The sequence below is a fragment of the Lepidochelys olivacea genome (genome assembly GCF_965140295.1).
Source record: "Lepidochelys olivacea isolate rLepOli2 genome assembly, chromosome: 27".
NCBI lineage: Eukaryota > Metazoa > Chordata > Testudines > Cheloniidae > Lepidochelys > Lepidochelys olivacea.
The window spans coordinates 11,913,959-11,941,727 of record NC_140437.1 but is presented as its reverse complement, the minus strand read 5'-3'; the positions used below and the strand labels follow the sequence as shown (position 1 = coordinate 11,941,727).

The window sequence follows — 27,769 nt, the reverse complement described above, 5'->3', positions numbered from 1 at the left end:
GTTCCTAAGTGGCAGAGCAAGAGGCTGGCTTGGAGGTGAGAGAGACGAGATGGGAGAAAGGAAAGGACAGAAAGAGAGGAAAGCAGAGCAGAGACAGAGCTGGGGACAGGGCTCATCTCCCTTGTTCCTGTTCGCGCTGCCCATCACCTCCCCGGCCCCCCAAGACCTGTCTGCCGATGTGCCATGCGCGAGAGAAGAGTCCAGAGTACCACAGGGTTGTTTGGATCATTTCACATGCTTTATTTCAGCAGTCAAAATAATTAAAAACATCTCAAATTATTATACATATACAAAATAGGTACAGAAATCCTCAGTTGCTCGCCCTCCCAAGAACATCTGCTTCTCGCTAGGAATGGGGCTTTGCTTTGGGGTTGCTTTGAAACCCACGGAGAGACGCACAGAAGAGGAGGGTGGGAAGAGGAAAGCGAAAGAGAGAGAGAATGCAGCAGTAGTGGAGGATGGCGGGAGAGCGAGAGGGGACAGGAGTGTGCGTGGAAGAGATGAGGCAGCAGGATAAAGGAGGGATAAAGGACAGAGGGATGGGAAAAGAGAATGAATAGAAGAGGGAAAGCAGAACTGGAATCCACCTGCTTAACTGGAAAGATAGGATTGCACACACCTTCGTTCCCTTCCAAGGCTACTTGGATCTAGTTTGCGTTAGTTCCCGTCCTTGTTTTTAGGGTTTTTTTTTTCCTGTTTGTTTTTAAATAGCACCTTCAGAAAATTCACAAGTTGACCCTGGGCAGCAAAAGAACTGAGTTTCTGTCCTGAAAACAACAGTCCTATCTCTATAGCACCAATCGGTCCCTATCGCAGCCTCTCCATGCGTTGGCTTCGTGGAGTTTGAAACCACCAAAAAAACCAAGAAACGAAAAGGGACCTAGAACTGAAAAACATTAACACAGCGAATGGAAAAAAAAGAAAAAAAAAGAAAAGACAAAGTTAGCACCTTTGATTGAAACCTGAAAGCCAAGCCCCCTTCTCCACAGCCTGGTGTCAGTTAAAAAAACCCCCAAAGCAACTTAAAACTACTTGGAAAACACAGTTGAGAGGTAACTTTCCATACAACAATAATATACATTTGGAACATAACATTTTCTCTGCTTTGGGTATTATTATTATTATTCATTTTTTCCCTTCATTGTTCACCGACAAAACACTGGGTTTGCTTCTAAGCGGATTTTATCTCCCAGCTGCTCTGCTAAAAGTTCTTTCTGCTTAAGAGTCAACGCACCAAATGACAGATCTTGGCTGTTTTCCACACTGCTGGATTTTGCTTAGGAAAACAATTATGACACCTGGATTTGACGTTTCTCTCATATTTATTTCTTTTGCCACCCGAACAAATGAAAGGAAAAAACCAAAACGGTCCATTACACACGATTTTAAGTGCCTTCCTTTCAGTGGTATAAAAATATATATATATATGGTAAAGACACCAGCAGGGAGAGGTCGGCTGTAGGTTAATTTTGGTATTTTTTTTCCAACTCCAGGTTTTAAAAAGAGATTTTTTGCATTGGCGGGAGAGGAGTAGGAAGGAGGAGGGGAGCAGGGTCTAAACCGTTTTGGACTAGCTTAGCATTGCTCGTGCGGCTGCAGAATTTTCAAAGCAGGTTGTGATTTGGGTGTTTTGGTAGGGTTGATTTTGGATGGGATTTTTGTTTTGACTGTGCAAGTAGTGGTCCCAAGATATTACTTAAAAAAACCAGTAACCAAACCAACCCCAATCTGTCTCCAGGGATTTAAAAAAAAAAGAAAAAATAGAACCATGTCAAGCAAGTGGACCCACTTCCTTCATTTTTTTGAAAAGTCATTTATTTTTGTTTTTTTGGTTTAATGCTTTTTTTTTTAATGGAAACAAAATAGTTTTAGAGATGATGAATAGAAAAAAACACAAATTCAAGTCCATGTGAAATTGTCTCCTTTTTGGCTGTTTTTGATTTTCTTTCCGGGGGGGAGGGGTTTAGCTCCGGTTTACAAGAAGCAGACGGGTCCGATGTCAATTCCGAATTCCTGATCTGGCGCACCAACGTCCATGAGGGCCACGTCAATGACGGGCAGGCGAGAGGTTTTCGTTGTCTTGTATTCGATGACTGTCTTGCCCCAGGTGCCAGTGTGACTCTGTGGGGAAGGGACCGGGAAAAGGAGAACGTTAGGGTCACTGATAGACCCGCTCCTCGAAGCTGCAAAGCTGGCTGCAAAGGAACCTCTGCCCAAGCATTGGAGACAACATTGCACAAGGGGTGGTCTAGTGATTAGGGTAAGGGGCACCTGGGAATCAGGATTCCTGGATTCTCTTCCCAACTCTCAGAGGTTAGAGGGGACCCTGGGAATCAGGACTCCTGGGTTCTCTTCCCAACTCAGAGGGTGCAGGGGGCCCTGGGAATCAGGACTCCTGAGTTCTCTTCCCAACTCAGAGGTTAGAAGGGGCCTTGGGAATCAGGACTCCTGGGTTCTGTTGCTGGCTCTGACACTGACTCATGGTGGGATCTAGGGCAAGACACCTTCCTGAGCCACCATATACGAGCCTGTACCAGCCTAGGGGACTTACACAGGCTGTAGAGAACTCTGCCAGTCATGTCCACGGCTGGAGAGACTGATACACAGCTCTGCTCTGCCTCTTGCAGCTGGTAACCCCATATCACCCTCTCCACCCTCTCATCTCAAGGGCCTGGGGAGGCGTGGGTGCACCAGCTCCCGGTACCACCTGTGCTGGCGGAGCCAAAGGCGGTAGGAGACTCACCGTGCAGCCATCCTCGGTGACTCCATAGGTGAAGCGGCTGTTGCCCTCTGCTCTGATCTCAATCTCGTTGGAGCCCTGGAGGAGCAGAGCCTTCTTCAGGTTGCCAGTCTCCTGGTCCATGTAGGCCACACTGTTCTTGCAGTGGTAGGTGATGTTCTGGGAGGCCTCAGTGGACATCAAGCGCAGGAAGGTCAGTTGGATGGCAACGTCAGCTGGGTTGGATCCCTCGCCACCATATTCGAACTGCAGAGGAGAGAGAGAGAGACCCCCCGGCAGGAAAGCAATGTTAGTCCTCAGATCCTTTTCCCCATTCCGAGTCTCCAGATCCAGCCCCTTCTCTTCCCACCCTTCCCGCCTCGCCAGTCCCCTTAGCTCACCTGGAAGCCGTCACTCATTGTCTCGCCGAACCAGACGTGCTTCTTCTCCTTGGGGTTCTTGCTGACGTACCAGTTCTTCTGGGCAGTGGTAGCCTGGGTTGGGTAGACGCAAGTCTCGCCAGTCTCCATGTTACAGTAGACCTTGATGGCATCCAGGTTGCAGCCTTGGTTGGGGTCAATCCAGTACTCGCCTGGCGGGGAGAGGAGAAGGACAAGTGAATGGGCGAAGAAAGAAAGAAAGAAAGAAAGAAAGAAAGAAAGAAAGAAAGAAAGAAAGAAAGAAAGAAAGAAAGAAAGAAAGAAACGAGAAGGACGAGTGAATGGGGAAAGAAAGAAAGGAAGGAAAAGGACGAGTGAATGGGCAAAGAAAGAAAGAAAGAAACAAGAAGGATGAGTGAATGGGGAAAGAAAGAAAGGAAGGAGAAGGATGAGTGAATGGGGAAAGAAAGAAAGGAAGGAGAAGGACGAGAGAATGGGCGAAGAAAGAAAGAAAGAAAGAAAGAAAGAAAGAAAGAAAGAAAGAAAGAAAGAAAGAAAGAAAGAAATGAGAAGGACGAGTGAATGGGGAAAGAAAGAAAGGAAGGAGAAGGATGAGTGAATGGGGAAAGAAAGAAAGGAAGGAGAAGGACGAGAGAATGGGCGAAGGAAGAAAGAAAGAAAGAAAGAAAGAAAGAAAGAAAGAAAGAAAGAAAGAAAGAAAGAAAGAAAGAAAGAAAGACAAGTGAATGGGCAAAGAAAGAAAGAAGGAAAGAAAGAGTGATGGAGGAAGAAAAGGAGGAAGGAATTCAGTAGTAATGGGGGAGGAGAGGGAAGAGGAGTGTGAGTTAGTGAGGGTGGCTAAAGGCAGGGCAGGATAAGGGGAGCAAGACAGGCCGCTACGAGAGGAGATGCTCAGTGAGGATGCGCCCAGGACGAGGCTGGGAAGCTCACCGCTCTTCCAGTCATTGTGGCACATCTTCAGGTCGCGGCAGGTGCGGGCTGGGTTCTTCCTGGTGCCCTCAGGGCTGCGGATGTTCTCGATCTGCAGGCTCAGGCTCTTGAGGGTGGTGTCCACCTCCAGGTCCCGATCACGCATCACGTTGGCGTCGTCAGCCCGGTAGTACCGGCTGTCGGTGTGGGCCTTCTCCTGAGGAGGCTGAGGCAGGAAGCTGAAGTCGAAGCCGCCGCTGGGTGGGCCTGGGGGACCTGGGGGTCCGGGAGGTCCGGGGGGACCCTGTCAGAGGAGGAGAGCAGAGCAAGTTGAAGGCAGGAAGCCCTCTCACCCAGCGGCCAGCAGATCCCAACTGCCTGAGCCCCAGAGGGGGATACGTACAGCAGGACCGACATCACCGGTGCGACCACGTGGCCCTGGTGGACCAATGGGGCCAGGGAGACCATTCAGACCATCTTTGCCAGGGGAACCAGAAGAGCCAGGGGGACCCTGTGAGGAAAAGACAAACACAAAGTGAGATCCGTGGGTTCTGGAGAGAGGAAAGTGGGGTGGAGGCGTGTCCAGCTTGAAAGACAGGCCGAGGGAGAACATGCCAACTGTCCCATCCTTTCAGTCATGACCCAGCCCATCACCCATCCTTCCACCCCTCTTGTCTGTTCCATCCACCCAGCTCTCTCATCTAGCTTACCTCCCACTATTCTTATCCATCTCAGGAATTAATAGAGCACCCGTGACCACAGTACCAGGGACCGTGCCCCACTGGAGACACACTCGGATCAACTAAAGCCACTGGAATCACTCTGGATTTGCCCAGGTCCAGCTGAGAACAGAACCAAGCCCTGTCCTTGCCATCTGTCTGGGAAACCCTCGCCACACAGTGAGTGCTGGGAGAACCTTACAATGACATCTCCTTATGGGCGGTGTGATACCTACAGGAGGACTTCGATTGTAGAAGTGTCCATGTCCCCTGGATCATTTTTGTTCCCTTCCCATCATCGCCTCTGTCTGGGACAGGATTTTCTAAGGCTGACCCACACTGTGCAGGGCCTCTCTTATTAAGGCACCTCCCTACTAAGGTGGAAGAGTAAAGGGTCAGTAGAAAGCAGCAGGCATCTATCCTGGGTTTCATGTCTCCTTGATAGCAGTAGGCCCATGGCCTACATGCCCAGTGCTTACAGGAGTCTGTGCTGTGTGCTCAGAGGCTACACTGATGGTTTTTAAACTACCGGCTACACTATGGTCCATATTCTGCCTCTTGCTGATATCCGTGCCACCCCAGATCAGGGATTAGGCAGGATCTGACCTTTAACAGGTGATGCCATGTGTTGTGTTGCACCCTGGCTTGAAAACGGTGCTGTCTATTTCATTCATGAGCTCTCTGCCCCCAGCCTGGAATTTCCCAAGGCTTCAGGCATCTGCACCAGCTGGGCTCATGAAGGTGGCTGTTGGCTTCACTGGGGTGGTACTTACCCTTGGACCAGCGGGACCAGAAGCTCCAGAAGGACCTTGTTCACCAGGAGAACCCTGCCCCAAACAGGAAAGCAAACGTCAGTTCTGCAACTACCCTGCAGCCCGTGCAGAGATGTTAATAAAACCACCGTGTCTATGAGAAACTCCCACTGGGCTCTGATCAGCTAGGCTACTCCCGCGGCTGAAGCTCATGAGAGAGGGCAAACAATAGGGCAGGTTTGGAGGTTCTAGGGGGCAGCTGTTGGCCTGTGTCCTAAGATCAAGGGGCTGAGGTAACAGCAACAGGCCGGACACCTGGCTCTCCCAGCTGCTGCGTGGGCGAGGGCAGTCATGAGCTGAAGGTCTAAGGGCAGCCTGAAACTGGGGCAGGCCAAGGCTTGCCCATCTCCTCATCAGGCGATGGCCTTCACTAGGATTCTCCCATGATTCTCTGGGGCAGTGAGGAAGAGGGTCCATACTCTTCTCTCCAGAGACCTGCTATGGGCTTGTCTCTTGGAGCCGGCTATATCGGGGGCATGGGAGGCAGCCATACTCACGGGAGGACCAGGTGGACCCTGGAGACCAGAGAATCCTCTGTGACCCTTCAAGCCTCTGTCACCGTGTTCACCAGTTTCACCTTTGTCACCGCGGGGACCTTGTGGGCCCTGGAAGAGGAAGCAGAGTCACCTCGCTGAGTGGCTGGGAAGGATGCCGCCCTGCCCCTTGCTCAGCAATGTTATTGCCAAGCCAGTTGCTTTTCCATATCAATAAAAAGCGGAATCTGAACCCATAACTTACAGCAGCACCGCGAGCACCAGCGGGGCCAGCAGGGCCAGCGGGACCAGCAGGACCCTAGGAAAGGAAAGAGAGAGAGAGAAAGGCAACGATTAGAGCATCCACTGGGATCATTAACGTTCCCTTGTGTTCATTGCTCTGCATTGTAGCGGGGAGCGCGTCCTGTTGGTTAGAGCAGGGCAGACTGGGTGTCAGGACTCCTGGGTTTCATTTTCAGCTCTGAGAGGAGAGCATAGTCTAGTGGAGAAAGCAGGGGGGACTGGGAATCAGGACTCCTGGGTCCAAGGCCTGACTCTGAAAAGGAGTATTCTCTAGTGGTTGGAGCAGGCAGCTGCTCTGCTTGATCCTGTCTTGATAACTGGGCTGATTATTTCATATCTCCCCAGTTCTGTTCCTGGGGTCTATTCCCAGCTCTGGGAATAAGCATTGTCCCCTGGTTAGGGCAGGGAACTGGGAAGCAGGATGCCTGGGTTCTATTCCTAGCTTTGGGGATGAGCATTGGCTGGGGGTTCGGGAAGGGGACTGGGAGCAGGACTCCTGGGTTCTATTCCCAGCTCAGGGCAGGGAGTGGGTTTTATGTTTAGGGGAATGTAAAGAAGTGTCACTTACAGTCTCACCACGATCTCCATTCTTGCCAGCGGGACCAACAGGGCCGGGAGCACCAGGGGCACCGGGAGCACCAGGAGGACCAGCTGGGCCAGTCTCACCACGGTCTCCCTATTTCCGGAGAGGACGAGGAGAGAGGGAAGCAAAGCACCAAGTTAACGTTCGCCTGAAGTTCAACCCTCCCCTACCCCCACACCAATAAAAGCCTATTGCCCTGACCCTTCGGGGTCCAACTCACCTTGGGACCAGCAGCTCCATCGCGACCAGGAGCACCTTCAGCACCGGGAGAGCCCTGAGGAGAAGCAGAGAGACCCAGCATTAGGCATGAGCAAGACAGAGGGGCCTTCAGTAAGAGACAACCGAGGAGTGAAAAATTAACCAGGAGGCCTGGGACAAAAGCAAGAGATGGGTGAGGTCTAGAGATCAAAAGAGAAAGGGGCAGGGAAAGGGACCCACAGGGCTTCCATTTCTCTCTGGAACTGGCCCCTTCTCTGATCCCTCCCGTACTCAGCTCCTTTGGAAACCATCCCGTCCCGGGATCCTGGTTGTTCTCCCATCTCTCGGGCACTGCGCTCCGGGCATTGTCCCATTGTTCACTGGCACCAGCCCCTGCAGGAGGTCAGGGGCAAGGTCTGTCCTACCCTTCAATGGAGCAGACCATTCTGAGTGTTGGCCCAGGGGCATGGAAAGGGTTAATCTCTCCTTGTCTTTGGTGCTACTCCTGGTGATGGTGGTGGTGTCTGGAGCTCCTGATGTCGACAGGTTGCCTCTAGTGACTATCAGCAGGCCTGCAGGATTCCCCCCAGGGGCAGCCAGGAGACTAATCCACCCTGGCTTTTAGCACTTCTTGGCCTTGCCTGTGTTTGGGCAAAGGAGAGTCCTAACAAGACAAGCATGGTGGCAGCTCACCTCACGTCCAGCTTCACCAGGGGGTCCGGCCAAGCCAGGAGGTCCTACTGGGCCAGGAGGACCACGTTCGCCAGAGGAGCCAGATGGACCTTGTTTGCCAGGTTCGCCCTGGAGAGGAGCAAGAGAGAGACCAGCCCAGGTTAGAGAAGAGGAGGCAGTGCAGCTGAGACCAAAGAACCTGCTCATGATGGGAGAAAGGTTGAATCCCCTCCCACTGCCACCAAATGACGACACAACCCTGTCCCAAACTGGATTCCACTCCCAAGGGCCTCAGAGTTTGGGGCTGGAGTTCTGGCTCCAGGCTCAGACAGAGCTGACAAGAAGGTCAGATCCAGGGGTGGTGATCTTCTGAGCATCCCTCAGCCTGGGAGGTTTGGCTCCAACATCCTCTTCTATAATAATGATAAAACCACAGGTCCCTCCCCGCTATTCCTCCTCTCTTATCTCCTGGCAAGAGCAGCTCCCCCGGACAAGGGGGAAGAGTCAAGGACTCCGTTCCTTGCATGGAGAGCTCCCAATCACGCCAGCAGTGAAGCGTGCCCGGCTCCTGTCTCTCCCACCCATTCCTTGCCCTGCAAATGCCAGGAGAAGGTCTGAGCCTCAGCGGCTGGGCCATGAGATCCAATCCTGCTTGGATCCTTTTTGGGCAGGGGCAATGGGTTGAAGCCACAAGCGTCCTTTGAGGTCCGGCTTGAGGGTGTAAGGGTTCGGCCTCATACTCACAGATGGGCCAGGGAGACCAGGGAAACCTCTCTCGCCTCTCTGTCCGGGAAGGCCGACGACACCACGCTGTCCAGAAATACCCTGTGGGCCTGGAGTACCAGGTGCACCCTGGAGGGGAGAGAGAGATTCTGATTACAAACCCACCCATCTTGCTCTGGGGCACGTGCTCCAACGACACCTGCCAAGGGGCCCGAGGTAGGACTGAACGGGTACTTACAGGGGCACCATCAGCACCAGGGGAGCCCTTCTCACCAGAAGGTCCGGGTGGGCCAGTGGGGCCAGGTTCGCCAGTGCGGCCAACTGGGCCAGTCTCACCACGGGGTCCCTTGGTACCTTCCTTTCCGCTGGGGCCTGGTGGGCCAGGGAGACCAATGTTTCCCTGGGAGAGAGCAGAGAGGTGAGGTCAGGCAGCGAAGCCCAAGACTTTGAGAGGCAACCCCTCTCCAAGGGGCACTGATTTATGACTGCCAGCCCCCTCAAGCAGAGGGGAGAGGAGACCTGGCTCCATGCTCCGGCGCCACCATGGGGCAGACAGAGCCACTGCTGGGCTGCAAGTGGTTACCAGGCTACCTGGACCATCAGCCCGCGGGAGCCCTCATTACATTCTGAAGCACCATGGAAGCTCTGCGGCAGGGCCTTGGTATTCCTCCTGCCAGCTCCACGGCTCCTCATGCCCCTCAAGGGTCCCGTCTCCTCCCCGTTTGGCTTCCAGGCTGCCCGCTCTTGACGACGACCATCCCCCATCCTCCCCAGCTGCTGGAGGCTGGCAGTCCCGTGGCAGATCTCCCACCAGCCTCCCCGGCCCCACCCCTGCCAGCAGGGCTCAGTGTCCAATGCTGTCGGCCCTCCCCCTATGCCACCAGCAAGGGGATCAAAACGGAGATACTTACAGAGGGGCCAGGGGGACCAACTCTTCCAGCAGCACCAGGGAAACCAGTAGCACCCTGCGGGAGAGAAGGCATAAGTCCCACGGCTCTGTTAGCCACAGATCTGTACTATAAGCCCTGCCCAAAACACTGCCCTGCCCATGGGGTCAGGGTGAGAGGGAGAGTTGTCATAGCAAGGTGGAAGGTTAAGGCAGCCCTAAGAGGCTGCCTGATCTTCCAGATATGTCTTGCCCCTCAGGGCGAAAGCCAGCCAGCTCTGGACAAAGAGACATTCTCTGAAGCTCGGGTGGAATTTTAAGTCTCCAGACATTTAGTGTTCATGGCTAAAGGGAAGTGGCTTAAATACTCAGCCAGCTGGGGCCCCTGGACTGCAGGGCTGCTTCAATACCATGGCTCGTTGTTGCTCGTTCATGGAGCAGTTTCTCTCCATGCAGAGAATCTTAAGAGGTCCATGAATGCTCAGGACACTACAGGACTTTTACTCGGGCAGGTGTATGGCAGGGACATGCTCTCTGAGCTGCAAAAAGACAGCCACGTTAACATGATCTGATTCGTGGGCGAGGGGCATTCGTTCTATTGCCCCTAGGTTCTGATTTGAATGCTCTAGCCAGAGGGAAGCAGAATATTTCTCGGCCCAGGGAAAAAGCTGCTTCAACTCCCAGAGGGATGGGAGGAGGGGTTTTTTTCCATTTTGCTACAAACTCAGAAAGCAACCCCCTTTCGGCTCCCAAACTGCCTCTTTCCCAGTGATGGGAGAGAGGGGGGGAAAGCAGGCCCAGGGCAAAGGCCGCGCTGGAAAGGTGGGTTCTCACATGCTGCAGCTGGGGCGGGTGGGAAAGCAACCTTCAGCCAAATTTTGGTGAGATAAGCCGAATCAGAAGGGGAGTGAACACTGCCCCATGCAAACCAGAGAGCGATCCCATGGGGGACTCACCAGCTGATCGTCAGCCCAAGCCAGTCTGTCACCGGCCAGGAGCTCAGGTAATTTTCCCCAGCGCCCGGCTGACTGTGTATCAAGGTGCACGACCACTGTTGCTAAGAGAGGGACATTGTGCAAGGTGGCTCCCATCCCTGGCAGCCCAGAGGCTGAGCACCAAGGTGGAGGAAATACTCACAGGGGGTCCTGCACTACCTCGAGCACCTTTGGGTCCGGGAGCACCAACAGCACCCTGCAAGAGAGGAAGGAGCAGGACATCAGAGGTGGGAACGGAACACTGGCCGAACGGGGAGGGATCGGGGCAGCGGAGAGTCACTTACAGCGGGGCCAGGAGCACCAGTGGGTCCAGCAGGGCCTGGGGCACCCGCATCGCCCTTAGCACCAGCATCGCCAGTTTCACCTTTAGCACCAGGCTGGCCGTCAGCACCCTGTGGAGGAGAGCAGAGCAGAGGGTGAGGGGCAGCGTCCCTGCGGGGAGCTCGCGGAGGTGGGAGTGGACAGTGGCAGGGGCATGGTCCTTCTTAGAACAGACACGGGCTGAGGAGACTAGGCTGTCGCGATTGGGAAAGCCCCGTCGAGCCCGCATGGGAGCCAGAGGATCACAGGACGTAGGACTGGTCCTGTTCCCCATCGGAGGCCTGGTGTAGGACAACCCGGTGACTCCACAGGCCAGGGATGAGTCCCCTCTCCGTACGCACGGACAGTATCCCAGTATCGCAATGGTAGGATTGCTTCCGTCCCAGAGCCCTGGGCTGCATGGGATTACCCCCGTAGCCCGCCCCGCTGAATACCATCCTCCCAAGGGAGGTCTGGGTGAGGGGAGGAGTCACTGGGGCTAGTGAGAACCACCTCTTAACCATCATACTTACAGGGGGGCCAGCGAATCCAGCGGGACCAGGTGGGCCGGGCTCACCACGATCTCCCTGGAAGAGAAGGAACCAAGAGAGACGGGGTCAGCGAGGAAAGGGCGAGGTTGATCTTTGCCTCTGAAGCCAATCGGAGAGGAACGGTACTTACGGGAGCACCACGAGCACCAGTGGGACCAGAGGCGCCGGAGGGACCAGCTTCACCCTGCGCAAGGGGAGAAGAGGGAGGAGGTTAAGGCTCGGGCCTGGCAAACCAGGGCTCTTCAGAGGCGCTTCTGGGACGAGGCTGGCTAGCTCGGGGGTCACTCGCGAGATGTGGGGAGAGCAAGAAGTTGCCTCCTCGCTGGAAATGGGGGATAGGGATGCAGGAACCCCCCAAGGCACAGCCCTGACTGGGCAGGCCGGGACTGTAGAAAGCATTCCCGGGGGAAGCTGATGAAGCCCCATGCTCTCACTGGGTGGATCCAGAGGCACCTCTGCATCGAATGATCAGCTGGGGCCTTCCTCTCTGTCTCCCAGGAAACAGAAACTGGGTCGAGAGCTGCTGGGCACAAAGGGCACTGGCCTTTGCACGAATGCCAGGGGCCCGCGACACCAGCTCAGGTGCCCGAGAGTCACTGCCCTGCTCCTTCCAAGGGGACAGGGAAAGGGGGTGCGGCGATCCTTACCTTGTCACCAGGAGCGCCAGCTGGGCCGGGGGGACCAATGGGGCCAGTCAGACCTCTTGGGCCATCTTTGCCGGGAGTTCCATCAGCACCCTTGGGACCTCCGTCACCCTGGGGAGAGAGGGCAAGGCAAGGTTACCTTCTGGTTACGGAACACGGAACAGGGTGGGGACTTGTGCCAGCTCTGGGGGGGGGGTGTACGTGTGTGCCCGCACACGTACAATGCACCTCTGTGAGTGTCTCCGTGTTGTCCCCCTGCTTCTCTTCATGTCACAGTGCTACCCCGTGGAAACCCACCTGCATTCCTGCTTCCCCACCCACATCCTCACCCTCCGTTTATCTGCCCCGCACTGGAAGACCTTCATGCCAAGTGTCCGGGCCATTAGCCAGTCAGCTTGGCCAACGGAAAAAGACAGTGCAGCCTCCAAGTGCTGGCCATGTCAGCTCTCCAAGCCATTCAAGCTGGTGGAGAAGACCTCTTCCAAGGGCATAACTAGGCCATGTGGAGCAGAGAACCAGGGCACTCTGCTGGACTCCTGGAGAGACACACACGGCAAGGCCCGAAGTTCCTTGGTTTGGGTGGAGGTTGGGGTTTGCTTTGGTCTAAAGCAACTGTTGGATGAGGACATCTAGGCCTTGAAGTGGCTCAGGCATCTGGCCTAGACAGACTCCCCAAGAGCAGAGAGGAGAGGCAGAGGAGGCGGGGGACGGAGCCGGAGCTGGAGCAGAGAGATGAAAGAGGAGCGAAGGGGGACGAGATGTAAGGGAAAGGGGGACGAGAAAGGCGAGGAAGAAGAGGGACACAAGGAGGTGGAAAAGAGAGAAGGCCGGAGAAGAGTGGAGAGGGGAAATGAGGCGTCACAGACTGAGCATGAGCAGGGAGATCTGAGGCTTCTCCATGGTGAAGACTGAGGGTTGCTTTGCTGGTGGGCCTTCGGGGGGCTCATACGTACTCTGTCACCCCTGGCTCCAGGCAGACCGGCAGCACCACGTTCGCCAGGCATTCCCTGCAGACCGGGAGGACCTTGGTTTCCGGGAGTGCCAGGAGCGCCAGCATCACCCTAAAGCCCCACAAGGCAGAGCCGGGGGAAAAAGAGAGTCGGGGTTAGAAACAGAGCTACTTCCTCATCACAGCAAAAGCCGCCCGCCTTCCAGAGAGACGCCACTCGTCCCCCATTCTCCGGTGCCAGGGCAGGCTGCCCCTGGAGCCAAGCAAGACCAGGCCATGAGTGCTGCCCAGGCCAAACGGGGCCTCCTGGGCCTTGGGCAGAGAGAGGAGAATCCTGCAGCAGTTGCAGGACTGGGGCTATCTCGATGGGGAAAGATGGAGTCCCCACTTCCTGCTTTGCACCTGGGTCGAGGCAGCTGCTGGCTGGCTGGACACCGAGCCTCAGCCCCCTCCAAAGCAGGAGGAGTGTATCCCATCGCATATCCCATTCCAGAGCCTGCTTCCCCTGGACACGTCAGAGGCACTGATTTTCCCCTGGTTTCCCCTCCCATTTCTGGCTGAGCCTCCTTCGCCCATCATGGCGGAAGGAGGAGGAGGAGGAGAGAGATAGGTACATACCTTAGCACCATCGTTACCAGGAGCACCGTTACCACCACGTGGACCCTGTAGACCGGGTGCACCTTGGACACCACGCTCGCCGGGGAAACCTCTCTCACCCTAAAGGAGGGAGGAGAGAGAACCCGAAACTGGTTACAGCACCATCCAGAGGGGCAGCAGGCGAGAGAGATGGAAGGGTAAGAGATTGCTTATAGCAGAGAAAATGAATCTCAACTTACTCTTCCACCAGCTGGACCGGGGGCACCAGTGTCTCCGGGGGCACCCTGTCACGGGTGAGAAAGAGAAAGCAGAATTAGGGCTGAGGGCTGGGAAAGGGGCATGCTATCTGCTGGAGAAGCCCAGATGTTGCCCCTGAACTGGCTGAGGTGGAGCAGTGAGTGGCCGGGGAGGGGGACATCTGCTCCAACCCCATCCATAACTAAGCACCAAGCTTCATCCTCATGAGGGCCAGACTCTGCCTCTGTCTTTCCACCACTAGAATTTTGCATGGATTGTCCCAGTTAGAGACAGCAGAGCTGTACGGTCCTGGACCACCGAGTCTCCTCCCAAGCAAAGCCAGGACATGGTCTCACCCAACAGAGGATGCATCAGCTGTTACACTGAAACTACACTGGCTCTTAGCCGAAAGGCTGGTCTTGGGCCCCCGGGCTGGATATCTGGACTGAATACAGAGATAATCCCAAGTGGCCAAACTGAGATCTGGATCCAGAGTTCAACACCCACCACATCCCCAGCCCCGGTTTATAGGTGTTCAGATCCATGGCCGGGGCCCATGTCCACACAAAAGGCTTTTGGAGAAGAGGTTGGAGGCCTGGACTGAATGAGTTTCATGGTTGCTGTGGCCTCTGAGATGAGTTCTGGGGCCAGTAGAAGGTCTGACGGCGGCCAAGGCCCTGTCTGGAGGCAGCTCTCCTCATTCATCGGCTAAAGGGGAATCTGCTGAGTTTCATCACTCTGGACGTACGTCCAGCCTTGGAGGAACGTCTCCGGCTGGGGGTGGGGGAAATGGGGTAGGAGCTCTACGGAAGTGAGAATGGCCATGAAAGGCACTGAGCGAAGATGAGGGGCAGGCAAGCAAGGGAATGGGCGCCCGGGGACAGGATCTGTCATGGAGGCACTTTTCCTTGGCTTCTGATGCTAAGTGGAGCTCTTCTCCTTCTTTCAGTAAACCTCACCCACCGCCATGGTTTCCTGGCACTTACCTGCTCACCGGGCTTGCCAGATTCACCAGCTGGACCAGCGGGACCGGGCAGACCCTGGGAGGGGAAGAAAAAAACCCAAGAGTTGAGATTTCCTGGGGGAAGGGGTGTATGTGAAAAAAATGGAACAAAATATGATTGATCAGGAGGGATTTTCCCCCCTGTGATGGGGCCTTTAATGGCACACTCCTCACCTGGAATCCAGGAGCACCTGAAGGCCCTTGTTCACCTCTCTCTCCAGCGGGACCCTGAAAGAGGAGGGGAGAAAGTCAGCAAGGATCCAGTGGGGTTCGGAGCAGTGTGCTCCCCGACAATCCAGCACAGAGGGCAGGAGCGAGAAAGGGTTCATACTCACAGCTGCGCCAGGAGGTCCCTGAGCACCAGCTTCACCATCTTTGCCAGGAGCACCCTGGGGGGAGAGGAGGAAGAGGTTAAAAAGAGCTCGGCGCAAATGCTGAATGAGTCTCAGAAGGGAGCAGGGCATGAGCATTGGGGAAGGTGTGGCGACCCTACAAGGTTGAGAAGCAGAAAATCTCAGGGGCTTCAAAAATTGCCCTCATGGATTATGTGGTTAACCTGCAGAACTCATTGCCACAAGGTCTTAGTAATGAGGAGAAAAGGGCATAAGGGATATAAACCCTGCCCCAGAAGTCCAGGGAATAAGCAATTCTGTGGCTTAGGAAGAACCAGCCACCATAGTCATGTCATCCCAATGCAGAAGTTTTTATATGTTCCACTGAATCTTGTGGTGGTAGGCCAGAGCCCAGATATTGGCTAGATGAATCATAGAATATCAGGGTTGGAAGGGACCTCAGGAGGTCATCTAGTCCAACCCCCTGCTCAAAGCAGGACCAGTCCCCAATTTTTCCCCAGATCCCTAAATGGCTCAAAACCCTGGGTTTAGCAGGCCAATGCTCAAACCACTGAGCTATCCCTCCCCCCAGTCTGGACCCCAGTCTGCTCTGCTGTGGAAAGCCCTATACTATCTAGGTCCGTTTTACTGTCATGGTAAATTCTCTCTTTCTCATCTTGAAGGAAAGAGGCCTCAGGCTGGCAAACTCTCAGCTGGGCCCAGCCCTGGCTGCGAGAGACAGATTGTTAGGGGCCATCAGTACCAAGGAAAATACGTACAACAGCGCCAACGGGTCCGGGAACGCCTCTTTCGCCGGGTTTGCCGGGCTCACCCTGAGAAAGGGAACAAAATGGCTTCAGTGAAGGAACGCGGTACGCCCCGGGAACAAGCAGCGAAGGGCTATCGGGGATGGTTGGCTCTTGTATGGCCCTAGGATGCAGCCACAGGAGGGCCCGAAAGGCGCCATGACAGGAAGCAGGCGGGGCTGGCCCTGTGGTAGTTTTAGTGACACTCTAGGTTGCCTCCCATGACTGCCCCAGCTCTGTCTTTCCTTGTCATCTCCCCTCCCCATGGTGGGATGTCTCCTGGGCCACCTGTCTCTGCCCGCAGATAACCCCTGAGGGAGAGGTTCCCAGAGTGTCCCCCCCCATAAAGCCCCTCTTTACAAAATGGTACCCAAAGTGGCCACTTATCCCTTGTGCTTTGTATGCAACCACTCCCGGGCGGCAGCCAGGGTGACAGGGAGTCCTGAAGGTGGCCATTTTGTCACGGCCCCATCACTGGGCCGGGCGACTCACCCCAAGTATAGGAGGGGCGCAAGTTGATACTCACAGCAGCACCTTTAGGTCCAGGGAAACCCATCACACCAGCAGGACCTCTGGCACCGGGTGGGCCTGCGGATCCGGGGCGACCATCTTGACCAGCGGGACCCTAGTGTGGAGGAAGCAAAGGCACAGTTCAGAGGAGGCCGTTGTGAGCAATGGGAGAGGAGGAGGAGGAGGAGGAGGAGGAGGAAGGGCGCTGATAAACCACGACTTACAGTGGGGCCGGTCTTGCCATCGGGACCGGGGCTACCTGGGCTTCCAGTCAGACCCTGAAAAGGAAGAAGAGCTGGGTTAGCCATGGGGCATCCGGCCTCCTTTGCTGTGTGCGAGGGGTTGGTGGCCGGGGCCAGAACAGGGTAGGATGTGGTGGGCGAGGGCGGGTAGGGCAGCCGATAGGTCGCTGCAGGGGGTGGATGTGGGGTGGCCTAAAACACCCTCTTTCCAGAACGGAGGAAGAGGGCAGTTGCTCTAAGCCGGCTGCACCCAGAGCGCTGGCCCCAGAAGAGGCCGGGGGCAGGGGGTGGGCAGAGAGTTCACCTTGAGATGGCGCTTGGCAGAAATAACAGCAAGGTTCGGCGGGACTCCCCGGGCAGCCCCTCCATCCCACTCAGAACCATTGCCCGGCTCCTCCCCGCTTTTACCTTGGCACCGGGAAGACCAGGCTCGCCAGGACGTCCAGATTCACCGGGGGATCCTTTGGGACCAACAGGGCCAGGGGAGCCACGTTCACCAGAGGGACCCTAGGGTGGGGAGGGAAGCAGGAGAGAGAGGTCACACACTGCGGTGGAAACCCGGATCGCTTCTTCTCGCGGGCACGGCGTGATGAGCCAGCAGGGACCCACTGTGTCACGTGACAGAGGAGGGTGACTAAATGGCACCGAGTGGGCACTGGATGGGCACTGAAAGGGCTTTGCCAGGGCTGGCCACAAAGAAATCACTGGGCTATGCCATGGGGTGAATAACCCTAGCGAAAGGGCCATCCTAGCATATGTACCATGTGGAGACAAGCCAATTCCCACCTCCAAATCCAGAACACGGGGTGTAAAGAAAGGGGATGGGGCCAGGGAGCGGCTGGGTAATAGACCCGATCCCACAGGGCAGAATGCACTGCTCCCAGAAAGTCCCCCTGACTCCCCTTTCCACATGCTTTAGCTGCTCCCAAGCCCCTTGCAAAGGACGCCCAGGTGGAAGCCTGGCTCCGCGTCCTTTGTGTATTTCAGTGTGGCGGACATCTGAGCCTCTTCTGTCTCTCTCACATTAGGAGGGAGCAAACGACCGGAGACTAGCACCTACCTTAGGACCAGAAATGCCATCAGAGCCAGGGAAACCGCGGCTTCCAGGAGCACCCTGTGATGGACACAAGAGAAACCAGGGAGGTAAATGCCCATGCAGCCAGCAAGTGAAACAGGAGAAGGTCTGAATGGAAAGGGAGCTTCACAGAACCCCCAACCGAATTCCCCTCCCCTCCCGGGATTGCAGTAAGTAGGAACAGGCCCTAGCTGCCAACCTTGGGGGTGAAAATTTCAGGGGGATGGGGACTCCAGGGGGTTGGTTGGGTTTGGGATGGTGATGGGGCTGGACTGCACGTTCAGATCCCACTGTGATCTGGTCTGACCTCCTCCCAGAACCTGGGCATGTGCCAGGCTGGGATTTCAGGTCAGGCCCCTTATGGGGCCAGTCACAACATTCGGATCTGGATTTGGTTCTGGGTCCAGATCTGAATTTCCCATCCCAAGATTCGGGAGGCGCTTGGATCACTGAGAAAGTCGGTCGGGACCCCTCTGTGTCCGAGAGACAGAGCTCCAGGTCTGACCAGAGGACAGCACCATGCCAATGAGCATGAGCTCCAGGGGAAACACAGTTGCCACTTACACGTTCGCCAGCAGGGCCGGGCAGACCAGCAGGGCCGGGCTCACCACGGGATCCTCTCTTGCCTTCTTCACCAGATGGACCAGGGGGGCCTTGGACACCAACAGGACCCTAGAGAGCACAAGCAAGTCAGAGTGGTGAGTGTCTGCCTATGGCTAGCAAACCAGACTGTAGGCAAAGCTCCTAGCAGCCCCCGCGGGGCTGGTACTTACAGGTTCTCCCTTGGCACCAGCATCTCCCTTGTTGCCTGGAGCACCGGGTTCGCCCTGAAGGTAGAAGGAAAGAGAAACGAATTCATATCAGACGTCTCCCTGCATGAACAAGGGCTTAATGCTGCCTGCCATCTATGTTGCACCCTCAACCCCTTTTTGGCTCCAGGAGGAATGGCAGACACAAAAGGCTCAGCCCCATGAAGGGACAGACAACTTCGATATTCTGGAGGGGAGGGGAACTGTGCTGGCTGTAACCCAGGTCAGAGGATCCCCGTGCCTGGGCGGAGGAGAGACGTCTCCAGCGGAGACAGGTGGCTGATGAGGCACAGAGGGGTGTAGGGAGGTGCTTGCAGAGCTGCAGAGGTGAAGGCTCTTGAACTGCAAGTGGCAATGCCACAAGGACAGTCAGAGAAGGAGCCGAGGGAGGGGATGTGTGGGGCGCTGGGGTCAATTCACAAAGCATGATGGGCTCCTTCCAGGCCTGGCGCATCCCTGCCTAATCCTGGACGGGGAAGAAGGCCAATCTAATTCAGCGGCGATGGGGAAGGAGGAAGATACTTACGCTGTTACCCTTGGGACCAGGAGCACCGCTGGGACCCTGGGGTCCGGAGGGGCCACGAGCACCAGGGAAGCCAGGAGCGCCAGCTATGCCAGGAGCGCCCTATGGGAGGCAGAAGAGATGGTGAGGCAGCTGGGAAAAACTGGCTCCCAAGAGCCGACCGGCTACAGAGGACAGAGGGGCAGGAGACGGCTACTTACAGTTGCACCTTTGGCACCAGGTTGACCATCGCTACCAGGGTTGCCCTAGGAGAGAGAAGACAAGAGGAGGGTTATCACCGGAGACAACAGGGCAAGGAGCAAGAGCCGGGAGGGGTCGTGCAGTTCCACTCACAGTAGGGCCGGCGGCGCCAGCGGGGCCGGGGGCACCGGGCTCACCACGGGTGCCCTGGGGGCCTTCACCACCGCGACCGCCTTGGGGACCAGTTTCACCCTAGAGCACAAGAGAGGAGAGAAAGACCAGTGAGCACAGTGACTGCTGGGAGACACCCCCACACCCACGCTCCGCGGAAGCCATTTGCCCTCAGGCCTGACCGGGCTCTGACTGGAACCGAGCTGCTCCATCCCTCCAACCCACTCTGGGGGGGGACTGACTGGGGCCTGCTAGCTTTCGGCTCGCCCTGTTTCCTCAGAAGGCAGCTGTGAGGCCTTCGGGGACGACTGGGCACAACAATTGTGCTGTTATCAGACCCGAGGCTTAGCAGGAGTTGGGGTCGGCATAAGGCAGAGATGGACCCGCAAGGTTCCTGACCCACAGTTTGGTGAGGGTTACGGGGCCAGGCCATCTGGCCAGTATATTTGAACTGTGATGAAACCTCAAGATGAAGGCTAGGATCAGCTTCCACCCAAGCCGGCTGCGGGGAAAGCTCCTGCCGCAGCGCTGGGGGGGTGCCCCCCGGTGAAGACGGGATCATGTCCTTACCTTAGCACCGACAGCGCCAGGGAAGCCAGGGGGGCCAGCGGGGCCAGCTGGACCCTAGGGGAGAAGGAAGCGGGTTAGAAAGTGATAGCAAGGAACCTCCAGGGCTGGGGGGTTCTCGTCACGGCAGCCATCTTGGCTTCGGCCAGAGATCTGGGCTGTGTTTTGACGTGGGTGGGAACAGAGGCCGGAGGGAGGAAACCTTCCCATCCGGGCATTGGCCAGTTCCTGAGCGGGGTTGTGCTCGTGCCACCCTTGGGGCTCAAGCCAGCGAAGCTCCAGGAGGGGAGCGATCTGGGGGTCGCTATGGCCAGTGCCTGTGTGACCGCGCCACCCAACGGCCAGGGCCCCGCGGCTGAACCGTCTCCTCTCAGGGCAGCGCGAGGTGAAAATACTCACTGTGGGGCCAGCAGCACCTGGAGCACCGTCGTTACCGCGAGCGCCCTGCCGGGGAGAGAGGAGAGAGGCACTGGTTACAGACAGGTTGGCACAAGACCCGGAAGCCGTGAGATGAGGAGCATGCTGCACATTGGAGCTATCCCAGCGGGCGTGGCCCAGAGGGGTACCACCGGGGGGATGCTTCAACGTGCCCGCAGCCCAGCAATGCAGCATCAATACTCACAGCGGGGCCAGATGGACCAGGGCGGCCTCTCTCGCCGGGAAGACCACGGGGCCCCTAGAAAGGAGGAGAGACGTGAGTTCATCTCGAGACGCCACCATCATCATCTGCACCCTGCCCTCTCCCCCGCTCTCCCACCCCTGCCATGCTCCCCAAACCCTGTGGGGCTTCATGCTGGTAAATCTGCCCCCTTTGCTGTCTAGTCCGTTGGAAAACCAAGCACTCCGGAGAGCCAGCTCGACCCTCCCCAAAACCCCGATTCTTGCTGCTCCCATAAGCTGAACGCCTGCCCGCGTCACCACCTCCTAGTCCAGACTCTTGCTGTCAGTGGGAAGCAGAAAGGCGTGACAAACTACTCACTATTTGTCCGGGAGCTCCATTCTCACCAGGGCTACCAGGCTCACCCTAGAAGGAAGACAAAGCCAGAGTCAATGGCTGGTTCCCAAAGGGGACGAGGAAATTTTTAAGGGAACAGAGAGGGCCAACGTGCCTCGTGGCAGAGGGACCTTACCTTGGGGCCAGCTGGACCGGTATCACCCTTAGCACCATCAAGACCGCTGAAACCCTGGAAGGAAGGGGAAACAGAAACACAAGTGTCCAGTGATGAGGCTTAGGAGAAGGCACTGTCGTCCCAGGTGGAGGCATGACTGAAAATCATCTGGCTTTGCAACGGTCCCTCACAATTGTGCCTGGGGGCAGGAGGGGGGTAAGGCCCCATCTGTTTGCCAGCTAGTGGCATGAGAAGTGGGGAATTCCTCCAAGAGGTGGCGTGGACAAGGGGCTCCATCAGACCCCTCCTGGTAGAAAGGAACTTCCAGGATCGCCTTGTGATGCGGCCAGCTGAGGGCACTGTGGGGCCAGCTCAGATACTGCTTATGTTTCCACCGGGGCCAAGGGCTGGTGAGAGTGTGCACGCTCAGACAGCTGCATCTCCAGGGCTTTGGAGCGGTAGGGGGACACCTTTCCTTTTCCTTTTCCAAGTGTAAATAATTAGGGAATCAACTTACTCTGTGACCCTTCATGCCTGGCAGGCCAGCAGTTCCGGGCAGACCACGGGCACCCTGGGGAAAGGAAAATAAATGATTTAGAGACAAGAACACCAGTGACACCCCACATCAAGCCAGTTACTGCAGAGGGGAACCCACCACCCCAGGCAAGGTTGGATACTTGGGGCATCCATGGTCATGACCATCTCTTGCTGTGATCATGACTCCTAGCCATTGACAGTGGTCAGCTTTAGTCAGGACTGGAGCCAGAGCTTGCTAGAGCCAACCATCTTCCCCAGTGAATGGTTGTCATGTGAAGTAAGCTAAAACCACACAGTGAGACCAAGAGGTTTCAGGCAGGTTTCCCAGCCAGTGCTTTTCAGCCATGTCACAATGATGATGCTGGTCAAAGGTAAAAACCCACCCTAACCCGAATGCTACGGGGGGAACCAGACAGAAAGGACATCTCACCTGGGGGCCGGGAGCACCACGCTCGCCAGGACGTCCGGGCTTTCCAGCTTCACCCTTGGAGAATGAAGAAGAGATGGAGTCAGGTCAGTAGCCCACACAGCTCGTTTGCAGCAAGAACCAATCAGATGCTAAATGCACCGGGAAAGGGACGTAATTCTTCGCAAAACCCTATCTGGGGAGAGGTCCCGTTTTCTTTTCTCTCGGTTTTTCAAGGCATCATGGAAGCCAAAGCCCCACCTGGCTCCTTCTGCTTGCAAGGAAGGCCATGTACCCAACAGGCTTAGCACAGCTATAAATATCTGGCTAACAAGCAAGGCTATCCCCTGCATTTTGGGGGGCAGGGAACTTCTCTAGAGGGACTTTTGATCTTGAAGGACACTTACATCATCTCCGTTCTTGCCAGGTGGACCAGCTGGACCACGGGGACCCATGGGACCCTAGAACAGGCAGAAGAAACGTGTGTTAATATTCTGAGACTGGGCAAGACTTTCCCATTGCCACCCCTCCACTAGCCATTCACCCAACAGGACTGGGCCTGGTTCTTGGCTTGGCTAGAGAAATCCCGTCCCCCGATGAAGTCTTTTCTGCAAAGGTAGGCCAGGCTTTGCATCAGCTGCCCCCAAGTGGCAGAAGAGGGAAGGTGCAAGGAATTGTCCCGGGCTCGGGCCAGGAGATTCAGCGTGCAACCCATCCCGTTACCCAAATGAAGAGTGAGAAGACAATTGACCATGACTTACAGAAGCCCCAGGCTCTCCAGGCTCACCGGGAGGACCTTGGAAACCTTGAGGACCCTAGAAGAGTAGGAGAAGAAGACGGGTTAGAAAACGAACATAACCGCATCCAGCTTGCTCACGCGTCAGTCCGATTTCCCTCCGCTGCCGGCAATGGCTGCCTTGCGCGGAGCATCCGTGTCTATCACACTCCATGGTGCGAGGTATCTATCGCCGACCACCAGGAGGGAGCCAAGCCCACTCTACTCTCCGGGCCCAGGCAACTCCCCTTCCCTTCGCTGAGAAGGTTTCTGGGAGCTGAGGAGCCTGAAAGGGCACCGGTGGTAGCTTGTTCCCAAAGGGGGCAGTTACAAGGTGCTGGCTGAGGGCTCAAATGGGCCATGTTTTCTTGACAGGGAAGATGTGAGGTACTTACAGGAGAACCGGGAGGGCCGGGGAGACCGCGGGGACCAGCTGGGCCCTAGAAATGAAGAAGAGAGAGAAAAGAATAAGTCAGGTGAGGAGATGAGCTGGAGCAGTCGCCATGCTGCCCAGGCCTGGCCACCCCTCCATCTCGGTTTTCGGTGACCTCCTCTTTTCCAGCAGGCCCCTCTCTTCCCTCGCCACCCGCAGCCACCTGGCTCGGGGCTGACTCTCCACAGCACAGACCCTGCCGCCTCTTGCTGATCTTTTACTACCTCTCCCCTCCCCTCGTGGACGGAGCCCCTGGTGACCCCTTGAGGTCCTGATCCATGGAGCCACCTACGAAGAAGTTCTACTTGGGGAAGAGAGCAAGCTCCAGGTCTCAAGCTGTCCGAGGATTAAGGCAAATTCAAGTATCCCTTGCCGATCCTGAGTAATCAGGGTGCAGCTGCCCTAGGAAAACATCGGCCCTGACCAGCTGGTGGTTATGAGCCTGCCCCCTGGAAGATATCTGCCGCCCCCCCTGCTCCGCCTGACTGATGCAGCAGGCCTGGTGCATTCTAAAGCCAAGCTAGGCCAAGCTAGCTCCTGTTTTTCCTGCTATGTAACTCCCACTCCACTCCCTCCCCTCCTTTCTCCCTAACGTCTTCTCCTGTTTCAGTCCTGGCCATCAGGCCGGCCCCTGCCCCTGCCCCTGCCCCAGCCCCTCGAGGGAGACGCTGGACACTCACCATAGGGCCGGGCATGGACAGGCCGCCAACGGATTTTTCGTCATAGCCATATGCCAATTGAGGTGCGAAGTTCTGCAGGAGAAAGAAAGAAGGGAAAGCCGGTGTGAAAATACTGCACTGCATTCATCCCGTGCCGAGGAAGAACTGAGCGAATGATTGGAACCCAACTCACTCCGCCAAGGCCTGGAGGTCCTGGGGGGCCTGGGGGTCCAGGAAGACCAGGCTGTCCGGGAATGCCATCTCTACCAGGTGGGCCTTGGGGTCCCTGCAAAAGAAGAGGAGAGAACTCAGAGGTTAGTACTGCGGTAGCGTCATCCGGGCATGAGACAAGGTAGGGTAACAGGACTCGGTCGCAAATGTCCACGGTTTAAAAGTTTTCTGGACAATTTTAAAATTCTTTAACACGTCCATGGAAGTCTTTCCCCCTCCCTCATCCCCATTTCCTGACCAAACTCCAGCGCTCAATGGCCAAAGCATGGCTGGAGAGACCTACCCTGTCTCCTCTGGGGCCAGGTTCTCCTCTGGGGCCCTGGAGGGGAGAAGAAAGAGGGGTGTTTAGAGAATTAGCATGGAGAGAAAAGACCCTTCAGAAAACAACAGGGAACAGGATTGCGTAGCAAGACTATGGAGAGTCATTACCTCTACTCCAGTGGCTTCTGGGTAGACAGGAGAGGCTGCGGGGAGAAGGACAAGGGGTCATTTAAAAGGAGCAAGTCATGTGGTTATCTAAAACCCACCCCCATGCTGCACCCTGCCCATGGAAGCCAACCCAGCTGCCCTGGTATAAATGACACCAAAACACCCCCCCTTGCTGTACCTACGTAAGTAACATGGCTGGCAGAAAGATGCTCAAATGTTCTACCTGAAAAAGACCTGCATGTCTCACTCTCTGCCTGTCACCCTGCCCGTGATGCATGCTAAGGAGAGGTTATAACTGAGTCCACCACAGCTTATGCTGGTCCACTGGGCACCTCCTCCAAGAAATAATCAGTCCCGTTTGAAATGTCTCTTTAGAAAGAAATGCCCGAGAAGCTCAAAGGAGAGGCGCAGGCTTGCTATGTCTTATCCATGGCGCCGCAGCTCGGGGCTCTAGCTTCACCAGGGGTGATGATGGAGGTATCAGGTCTCCAGGTTAGGCTCTGCTGATCTCCTGGTCTCCAATCCCCCGCCCTGTCTCTGCATGTGTAGGAGGAGCTGATTGTATCTGGGGCCAGCATACCCTGGTTCTTAGCACCTTATATCAGGCTAGATAGACAGACAGAGCATGCACAAGAGTGTTAGTCAGTACCCTTTGTGTCAGGGCAGATGGGGCAGCATTCTCCAAAGGGGATCTCAGCGTTGGGGCAGTTCAAGGTGTCTTCGCAGATCACCTCATCGCACAGGATGTTGCCGTTGTCGCACACGCAGATCTGGCAGGGTTCAGGTTTCCACACATCTTTGTTGCTGTATGTTAGTCCGTCCTGTATGCAGTTTACAGATGGAACTAGAGAGACAATGAGAAACGGGAGCGGGGGTGTCGGGAGCGAAAGAACTGAATCAGGACCCAGCCCAGAAGCTGGAGGCGAGGAACCCCCAAGCCAGGGACAAAGAGGCTGATCGGACTCGATTGATTTTTTATCCAAAGGTTTTTTTCCTTCCGCTCCAGTTCCCGCAACGCAGGCCTCCCCCGCCCCTTCTCCTGGAACCTTAAAACACTCATCTGCTTCTCATCAGCTCAGCTCCATGACATAGGAAACAGGCCAACACCGCAATAACTATTTCCAGTGTCTTTGGAATTTAAACAAAACCTGCGGCCAGTTGTTACATCCAACTGTAACCTCAGCTTGCTGGAGCCTAGGCCAAGCCAAATAAAAATGCAAAGTCTCCTAAAGGGAAGAGGGCTGGACTAGGAGGGGGCGGTGGAGGGAGGGAGGCAGGGGTCCAGAGACAAGGGGTTCTGTGGAGGGGCAAGGAGGGGGAGTGAAGTGTTTTCTGTCTGTTGCTTTGGGAAATGGGATCAAGTGAAAATGGTTTGGGTGGGAAGGCAAACGAGAGCAGGGTGGGATGCAAGGCCAGGCGGGCCGGGTTGTAATTAGATTCAGCATTTGACACATTCAGGCAGGCAAGGCTGGGAGGTGGTGGCGATGGATCAGACCCAGGAAAGCAGGAGGTGGACTTAATAAAGAGAAGCACGAGATGGGGAATAAAAGCAGGCCAGCTTTTTTTCTTAGCATGGAATTGTTTTCACGCAAGTTTCAGGTTTGGTAAAATCTCGGCATCATTTGCCCGCAGCGGGGAGACAAACGGGATAAACCCTCCTCGCGTGTGAAATCCTGTAGGGCGGGATCACGGCTGACAGGCCAGATGTTTCTACTCTGTCGTCCCCAACTTCTCATGTCTAGTTTAAATTATTGCTGGCTGAGTCCCTGGGAGCCAGCGGTTTTGCAACAGGAAAGTGCCGTGTTGACACCCGCCCGGAATGCAATGGGGGTGCAGTCAGTCACTCCGCCTGTAGGTGGCAGGCCAAGCCTAGGTATAAATGCCTGCAACAGGATCTCATTAGGGGTGTTACTCCTAGCATGGGGGGGCTGGAGGGCGGGGGGAGTTTGCTCAGCAAACCTATTCGACTGTTGACCCCGGAAATATAGCCCCTTTGGTGAGCACTGTCCAGCCCCAGGGCTCCCAATGGGCCCCAGGGGGCGGTGATGCAGTCCACAGAGGACTTTGCAGGAGCAAGGCCAGGTGATGGCCGCCAGAGGTCGCCATGGGACACCCCCCCTTCACACCCCCACACCATGAAACTTCACTGCAGAAACATGAATCCAGGTCCTTAGCAGCCAGAAGGTTTTGTCTGTGAAGTGATGTCTAGACTCCTGCGCTTTACAGGCTTCTAAAACATTTCCCTTATGAATCATCTGAGACTTTTCTAATTCTTTCCTGATGGCTTTTGCAGGTCAGAAAACTCCAGCCCTGGGCTCGCTCCCCGCTCCCTTCACTTTCCAAGGCACACAATGGCTTTTCCATAACTGGCTTCCCCCCTCCCCAGTCAGCCTTATCTTCCCTCCCATGACAACTCCTCCCAGAGGCTGATTGTGCTGCTCACCCCTGGCCCCCAAACTTGGCAAGGAATCTCAGGGCTTCTAATTGATCCAACTTGTCTGCCCGCCAGAGGCATGTTTGAAAGAGACACAGACCATATGAACACGCCCAGTTCCCTTCTGCAGCTGGTTAACTTTGCTTGTGGAAGGGGATGTTTTCCACACCGAGCAGCTTCAGGGGGGGAAGAACGAACATCAACAAATACTTGATTTGTCCACTCCCACTTTATAAGCAACACATTCAATCCCCTTCTGACCTCCCCCCCCCACCGCCCCACCAACACACAATTCCAAATGCTCTGTAAAGGTTGAGAAATTCTTGCCAGCACCCCCACCCCATTTGAAGACACACAACCCTTTAAAAAACAACATTTCTCCCCATCTCCCTAACTTGATCTTGCAAATGCAGTTTCCTAACGAGAAAAGCATGCAAAATTCCCATCCAACTCTTGCAGAGCACTAGGGTTCGCAATCCCACTCGAGAACGTTAACAGACTTTTTCTTCGCAGCCCAGTCCAACTTTGCATCCCTCTTGCTCTAAAGCGCAACGTTACATTCCCCCCCTGCGCGCAAGCAAAGCTGTTTAAAGAGAAAAGGCATTTAAGTCGATCTCTGTTTCTCGTACAGAAAGTTAGCGAGAAAGTTTTTACTTACTGTCTTCTTCTTCTTGACCTTTGGTGAGTAAAACAGTCGCTGCTATCAACAGCAGTAACCGAGAATCCACAAAGCTGAACATGTCTAAATATTAGACATGTAGACTCTTTGGGCCCCTTTGTTCTGTTTTAGAGTCCAGTCATACAGGGATGATCTGACTATGTAGTTCCAATCCAGACCCCAGCAGAAACCTCCTACTGACTCTCCAA

General features: G+C 55.5%; 1 protein-coding gene across 1 annotated transcript; it reads right to left on the bottom strand.

Moving 5' to 3' along the window:
- Positions 1-216: 216 nt before the first annotated feature.
- Positions 217-27,769, bottom strand: COL1A1 (collagen type I alpha 1 chain). Its single transcript, XM_084615639.1, has 51 exons — positions 27,561-27,769; positions 25,118-25,312; positions 24,469-24,503; positions 24,323-24,358; positions 24,002-24,094; positions 23,830-23,901; positions 23,112-23,156; positions 22,703-22,756; positions 22,349-22,402; positions 21,966-22,019; positions 21,516-21,569; positions 21,020-21,073; positions 20,869-20,913; positions 20,512-20,565; positions 20,289-20,333; positions 19,893-19,946; positions 19,305-19,403; positions 19,172-19,216; positions 18,975-19,073; positions 18,413-18,466; positions 18,204-18,311; positions 17,625-17,678; positions 16,973-17,071; positions 16,547-16,600; positions 16,339-16,437; positions 15,786-15,839; positions 15,010-15,063; positions 14,849-14,902; positions 14,658-14,711; positions 13,674-13,718; positions 13,456-13,554; positions 12,842-12,949; positions 11,892-11,999; positions 11,375-11,428; positions 11,227-11,280; positions 10,678-10,785; positions 10,536-10,589; positions 9,424-9,477; positions 8,751-8,912; positions 8,534-8,641; positions 7,811-7,918; positions 7,140-7,193; positions 6,905-7,012; positions 6,299-6,352; positions 6,058-6,165; positions 5,522-5,575; positions 4,433-4,540; positions 4,051-4,333; positions 3,121-3,311; positions 2,744-2,986; positions 217-2,121 (listed from the first exon to the last, which is right to left on the bottom strand). The coding sequence occupies exons 1-51, from the start codon at positions 27,640-27,642 to the stop codon at positions 1,975-1,977; spliced, it is 4,365 nt and encodes a 1,454-aa protein (XP_084471765.1). The 5' UTR covers positions 27,643-27,769; the 3' UTR covers positions 217-1,974.

Excerpts from the sequence above, each read along its gene's own strand:
- COL1A1 (XM_084615639.1), bottom strand. The coding sequence starts at position 27,642 with ATGTTCAGCTTTGTGGATTCTCGGTTACTGCTGTTGATAGCAGCGACT. Across the intron at positions 25,313-27,560 it reads AGGTCAAGAAGAAGAAGACA|TTCCATCTGTAAACTGCATA; the intron begins GTAAGTAAAAAC and ends TTGTCTCTCTAG. Across the intron at positions 9,478-10,535 it reads GAGGTAGTGCAGGACCCCCT|GGTGCTACTGGTTTCCCTGG; the intron begins GTGAGTATTTCC and ends TCTCTCCCGCAG.